Below are 7,500 nucleotides of genomic sequence, written 5' to 3'. Positions count from 1 at the left end.
ATATACATATAAGGGTTTATTGGCCTTTGCCAGAGTGCTGTCTGGCACATGGGCCACACAATTTGGCACAAGGCCCATGCCAGATCCAAGGATGGCTTCTAACTCTTATGCTTTATATTAATAGTATCCATTTTTTTTTTTCTCCTAATTGCCTAGCCTAAATTCTATCGCCTAATCTTATTTCCCTTTTTCTTGGGCATCATCTTTCTTTTTTAAGAATATCATTTATAACATCCTATGACATACAATTTTAGTGATGTCTTTGAGTACGACAACCATGATATTCACTGCCAGAATTAAAAATTTCTTGTGTATTTTGATGTGACTGCAACAAATCCATTATTCATTTTCACTGGATAATCATAGTTACCATGCTAGCACACCCAAGTCCCCACTATCACTTTAGGGGACCATACAAATTCTATAATATGCAGCTGTTTTTGGCATAACATTTAATAAAACCATGTAAATTATGTGATTTTATAACAGTTTACTCACCACAAAATGCACCATATGCACTGTGATTGCATTGCCTCCATGCCTGTTGACACTACAGCAGAACAGCTAACAAATATCCTCTTTGCATATTCTGACAAGATCCAGAATATATCTATATATACCATATCATAGCCAATACCCTAAAAACACTAGTCGTGAGTGGTTATTCTCTATGAATGAATTGAACATATATGATTTTCTCACCAAAAGATGGCTCTCCTCCAAACAAATGCATGTTATCTATATCAGAAATGCAACAGTGAAGCATAAAGATCAGGGCCTCTTTAATTTCAATTTGGCAAAGGAATGTCACATACAGAATGTCTCAGGTTTCATTTACTATTTTCTGAGAAAGCCTATTTTGTCATACACAAAAATATACCAAATTTTTAAAGAGGTTGGGTTACAGTCTTCTTTTATTTTCATTTTGACTACACAGCAAATAAAAGTATCATAAAAGTATTCACACATGACCTTTGTTAATCACTGATCTTTATACTGTCATTATGACTCATCACTGCATCTCATTACGGTACACCCAAACAATGAAACCCACATACATATTTGAAATAATTTCTTTCATCACTTTTCTTTTAAACATAATAGACTATACATTATTACTTGCTATAAAATGTTATTTGTAATATAAAAGTTGAGTTGCAAATGCTCAAATATCCAAACAGATGTAATGAAACTGCTGTTGTCAGCTAATTAGTGGCCAAGATGGCAGAGAATAGTAACCATATGTTTTACAATTTACATGATTATGTCCGGAATTTTCATTGAAACATATGTTTTTACACCTTTATAAAGAATGGGTAATAGCTTTAAGTCGGGCACCATCACCAGCAAAGTAACTTTTGACAAATATGACATTTACTGCAACAAAGGCAATTTCATAGTTACACTCACAGATAGTTCATTTCAATCACAAGTTCAATTCATATTCAATTTCTGGACTCGAATTTATAAGAGGAAAGCTTTGAATCCGAAAAATTTGTTTCAATTCCTGTTCTGTACCCAAGTGAATGTCTGCTTGCCAAATTCTTTGTTCTGTACCCTGAACACCACTCCCAGAATACAAAGGGTTATGTCGTCCTCCACTGCTTTCTGTGTTCACTTTTCAGACAGCAGAAGTAACGTGCAAAGCCTAAAAATAAATTCGAGGCAAATATGCATCTGTCCCCGTCCTTGATAATCGCTCGACAAACAAGGCAAAATCTGGATCTTCGAGTATCTCAAGGCTGTGGCATGGTGGCAGTACTTTCACCCAATAAACGCCACCAAACCTACATATAAGGCATAAATATACTTGAAATCTTATACTCTGCACCTTCAAACATCTTTTCGAGCCAAGGAAATATTCACTAGTCCAGATACTTACAGGAAAATGACAAAGTCTGGTTGGAAGTGCACATCTTGGTAGCTACACCTTTCTCCATATTGTTGTTTACTGTTGTCATGGCGACCTGTGACGTCACTTTACTCCTTTCGCATGGTATTTTTCTCATGTTTTATTTTCTTTTGTATTCTATTTTAATAATAGATTATTTTGATAATTCTAACATCAAAAGTTCTATTAAATAAGCTTGTCTTGAAACTTGAGAAGCGATTTTGTTTTGTGCACGTTGTAATGTTCTGTCAGCTCCATGAGTTTGAACTGCCAAATTATCGGTACTTCTGTTCATATATTATTCTACATTCATACATCTATGCATTTATACAGATGTAAATATTTAAATAAGTATAACAGAGAGAGATATTGATAGATAGATAAAAATATAGACAGATGTAGAGAGATAAACAGATAGATAGATAGAGATAGATACATAGATAGAGAGATAGATACATAAATAGATGGAGAGGTAGATACATAGATAGATATATAGTGAGGTAGATACATAGATAGATAGATAGATAGATATAGAGGAAGGGGGGGGGGAGAAGAAAGATAAGAAGAAGTGGTAGCAAATATCATCTTTGTTTTCAATGTCTGCAACCTTTTCATTCAAGGAAAAAAGTTAAATTAAAGTTGATACATCAAACAAATCAGACCGTTTATTTAAATTTGCGGAAAATGTAATACCTTTCATAAGCATCGCAAAGTTAAATCTCATGCTACCCTTGCCTTTAGTGCCAAAGTTCGTAGAATGTCACTTAGGTTGGCACTTGTATGTATAGACTGAATTTACGTCATGTGCAAATATACTCGTGTGATATATATAGATACATATACGTATGCATATGTGTGTGTATATATATGTATAAACACACATACACTCATACACACACACACACACAGACACACACACACACACACAGACACACACACACACACACATATATATCCATTTCGAATTACATGCACATATTTAACCAAGGTCTATATACTTGAATAGACATTACATACATACCTGTATATACACATAAATGCATTAAACTATCAACCTGTTCGTCTATAGAAGACTTGTAGATTCAAAACCACTTGTAGGTCAAATTTTCACATCTGCTACCGCCATGAGAGCTAATATATGTAAACATTTCCAAGGATTACGTTATTAAAAGCTGTCTGAGATTCCTTACTTGAAAATAAAAGGTTTACTTCACGTATCAAATCTCAGATATTGACTGTAATAATAACTAAGTGTAGGCCTATATGTATGTGAATCTGTCGTGGGTTTCTAGAGTTTAACCTATAATTCTGTCGTATAATTCTATTTTAGTTTTCAAATATAAGATATCTACCTTGTCGTCATATATATGTAAACCAAATATAACATGCAAGTTATATCTTCCACATTATCATCCACTAATTGTAGTGCAAGTATTTTTTATCTACCTATTTTTTTTTAAGACTGAGTCTTCGGTTCAGAACAGTTTAGTGATTTTCATTCATAAGAATCATATGTATCTTCCGTTTATGATAGCGGCATTACTAGCAATAGCAATAGAATCAAGACTATCATCATCATGAAATAACTTTTCAGTCTCTTAATCGTATGTTACGATCCTTCATGACGATCATAAATCCACGTGGGCCATTATGATGGTTTCGAGGACCAACAGTTGGGCCGCGGGCCATGAGTTGGCCTCCCATGATCTCTGGGTATCTGTTTACTTACATATCTTACCATATGCTCAATTATATCTGTATTTACATATATGTATATATATATGTATGTGTATATATATATGTATATATATATATATATATATATATATGTGTGTGTGTGTGTGTGTGTGTGTGTGTGCGTGTGTGTGTGTGTGTGTGCGTGGGTGTGGGTGTGTGTGTGTGTGTGTGTATGTGTGTGTATATATATGTATATATATAATACATATATATAATACTGTATGTTCATGTATCTGTCTGTGATAATCACTCTACCCATCTGTAAATTTGTCTATATACATACATACATATATATATATATATAGATAGATATATAGATAGATAGATATACACATATATATACATATATACATATACGTGCACAAGCACACACATTTACATACATACATACATACACATCCTATAATATGTGCGTGTGTACAACCGCACATAAACACATAAATACATGCATAAATACAGTTTTACATACATCCACAGATATACATAAACAGACAAACAAAGTAGCAGACAAGTAAACAATCACTCACATACACATACATACAGAGATACACATGTGTATGTATGTGTGCATATCTACGGTAACGTAGGTCTTCGTTAGTAAAAAGTGTTTCAGAAGCCTTAGCGTATATTCTGTTTTTACTCTCATAATGTGTGTGTGTGTGTGTGCATATGTATGTGTATATATATATATATACATACATATGTGTATATATTTGTTTACATATATACATACATATATATGCATATATAAATGTGTGTGCATATGTGTGTGTCTATATATACATACATATATATATACATATACATATATGTGTATATATACATATGTATACATATATGTATATATACATATATATATATATATATTTATACTATGTACATACACACACACACACACACACACACACACACACATATATATATATATATATGTATGTATGTATGTGTGTATGTGTGTGTGTGTAAATTAGTATGAATATGTATACTTGTGTATATGCACTTATACACACACACACACACACATACACATATATATCAATATAAATATAAAGGTGTATGTATATATAGATACATATATATGATATATATATATTGATTTATTTATATATATGTGTGTCTATATATATACATATATATATATACACATACAATTATGCGTATATATACATACATGTTTACACACATATGTATGCATATATGTGAGCCTGTACGTATATGTATATTATATATACATATATACATATATACATAAATATATACATATATACATATATTCGTGAGTAATTGTGTATATATAGAAGGATATATATAGATGAATTACGTATGTAGGCATATGTATCCATATGCATATAGTTCTATATATAGACACAAAGAGAAGTGCGTTATGCAAAAGGGTATATAAATAAATTCCCATTTGAAATGTAATTGGTGTGATAAATGAGTATGCGGATTGATTGATTGTTATAGTTGTACTCCCTCATATGACATCAGTTTCTAAAAGACATTTTTATCTGAATATCCTTAAAGAGACATATAATGAAATTAAATTTATTTTGATGATATAATAATACAGAGATTTGTATAGAAATTGTAATAAACTAAAGTAAATGACTTCAAGTTTATACGCTTGGTCCCTGCCGTGGTTCGCGGGTCGGCTGACAGATGGCAGTAAATGACAGTTTGTTTTGAACCTTTGCAAATGGCAGTACTACTTTGAATGTTATTAGACACTTTTTTGGCGTTTGCCGGGTCATAGCAAAGTGGAGTAGCTGTGGAGAACCATGCCCGACCCTCCTATAATGTAAGTACTCGCTAGAATGTGTTGTATTAGATTTACAATGGATGAAAGGTGGCTAAATGAAAGAAAAATACAGAGAGGTTTCATCCCCTGATGGTCGCCTGTTCTCCAAACTCGAAGTGTTCACGACGAGAAATTCGTGGTATTGGCTTGCGTGTTCTTTCCTGTTGTTCCCAATCTATATAGTACCATGACGTAGTGTGTGTGTTCTCCGTCACGTCTATTCTCACGGGAAACGCTAATGTCGGCGTCGATTGTGACTGGAGACTTTCTTAAAATAATGCGGAATTCTAGTAGACTTGGATGGCATGGCAAGTTGGGTATCAAATTATGAATTTCCGAGGATGGCAAGTTATGGCAAAGTAAGGATTGTCTGTCGTGGTTGTTATCTTTGTTTTGGTAATGAGCAAGAGGCGATCAGAGTCGAAATGTAGGGATGTTGAAGTATGAAGATATTGAAATCATGTTTTGAAATGTCATTACTTTTAATTTAGTAATAATCTTTAAGAAGGTGACATAGTGCAATGGCTGTACTCTGTGACAGCAGTGTAGGGTGCTGTCACAGTACTACTTTGAGATTATATTCCCAAAAAATTGATGATACAGATCATAGTAAAGTCACTTTACATTCACATATTAACTATGTATGTTAGTTATAGATGATATATATGTTACTTTATTGATTTGTTTATTGATAAATGTGTGTGTATGTGTGTGTACATGTACACATGCATGCAAGTATTCACACACATCTCCCCCTGCTAAAACTACTGAAATCTATTTACTGTAGTTATTTTTATATCTTTTATTGTATCAGGAATCTAGAATAATTTATTTGGTAAGTAAATGTTATTAACACACCAGTGGCTTTCAAAAAGGGCTTTTTATACTCTTATGTGCAGCAGCTATGTTCTACCCACTTCCACTAGGAAATATCTGTCATCTATGAGGGAAGACCCACTGTAAGGGAAAACTGCAAAGGACTCAGTGTTTTGTGCTTTTGCAAAGATTATGAAAAATCTATTATGTATTATGTTCTGACATGATAGCACTTCAACTGGTTCCTTATTTGAGGATAAAGTGTCATTAAGGTTTAGGAGTTTTCTCTCTGCCAATATGTACAAAGTTGATGTTTGTTTGTCTTTGCTAGAGTGCTAATAGGCATGGTGGTTGCTGTGATGGGGAGTGTAGGCCAGTGGTGGAAACATCTGTATCTTGTTCTATTATTTGGTTGTGATAATAGCCTTCTGGTTTTGTCACCTGTCATTACCTTTTCAAAATGAAATGAATTATTCTTGTGTTATGTAATACATGCATAGTTTATATGAGGTCAGGCAAGAATGATAAACATTATATATGTGTGTTTGAATTTGTTTTAATCTTTAGGTCAAAAAAAAACAAAAAAATAGATTTTTACAGTATATGTTGATAACTCAGATCACATGTAAGAGATCAGTGATATTTTTGTGTTACTCCTTTTCCATTAGCAATGCTAATGATCCTGAGGGTTGGAGAGGTTATAGGGTACAAGAAGTAGAACATAAAGATTCATACATAAAACAGTGATAGTTTCTTAAGGAGAAACTAAAAATAATGCAAAAGAAAAAGAAAGGAAGAAATTGACAAGATTTCCAGTTTATTTTCTTTACTAATATTAGAAAAATGTAGAATTCTTATTACTGCAGGTCTTTCGATTGCCATGGGTTTGATTGTTGTTATGGCCTTTGGCTCAGCGGATATCTAAGCAGCACATGGGATGATAGAGACCTGGATCTGAACAATAACATGTCAAGAATGCTGTTATGATATGATTCACACTGTGGTATTTAATGATTTCAATATAAACTACACAGATTTAAAGGTTGCACTGTATATGAAGATATAGGATAATAGGTGTGTTGTATTCACTATTAAGTATGGTGGCTGCTTATATGAAATTGTGGGATTGTGTTTCTCTTTTGTTAACTTAAACAGTAATATACTTGGAGCATAATGATTATAAATTTAATGGGCATAACTGTATGTAGTATATATATAAAATGCAGTAACATACGATTTTTGCAGGTGTAATAGC

The 7,500-nt window shown here is 32.8% G+C and overlaps 2 protein-coding genes across 2 annotated transcripts in view; one reads left to right on the top strand and one right to left on the bottom strand.

Annotated features, from left to right (window-relative positions):
* LOC125046734 (dynein axonemal assembly factor 4-like) overlaps positions 1 to 1,941 on the bottom strand; it is a 9,058-nt gene extending 7,117 nt beyond the window's left edge. Inside the window, exon 1 of the mRNA XM_047644640.1 lies at positions 1,883 to 1,941. The gene's annotated coding sequence lies outside the window, so the exon portion shown is untranslated. The remainder of the gene's footprint in view (positions 1 to 1,882) is intronic.
* Positions 1,942 to 5,300: 3,359 nt separating this feature from the next.
* Positions 5,301 to 7,500, top strand: part of LOC125046401 (protein pellino-like) — a 100,606-nt gene continuing 98,406 nt past the window's right edge. The window contains exon 1 of the mRNA XM_047644157.1: positions 5,301 to 5,429. Within this exon, the coding sequence (XP_047500113.1) occupies positions 5,410 to 5,429 (20 nt within the window). The 5' untranslated portion in view covers positions 5,301 to 5,409. The remainder of the gene's footprint in view (positions 5,430 to 7,500) is intronic.

This window comes from Penaeus chinensis, chromosome 39 (assembly GCF_019202785.1).
Source record: "Penaeus chinensis breed Huanghai No. 1 chromosome 39, ASM1920278v2, whole genome shotgun sequence".
NCBI classification, from domain to species: domain Eukaryota; kingdom Metazoa; phylum Arthropoda; class Malacostraca; order Decapoda; family Penaeidae; genus Penaeus; species Penaeus chinensis.
This window is presented reverse-complemented; position numbering and strand designations above follow the sequence as displayed.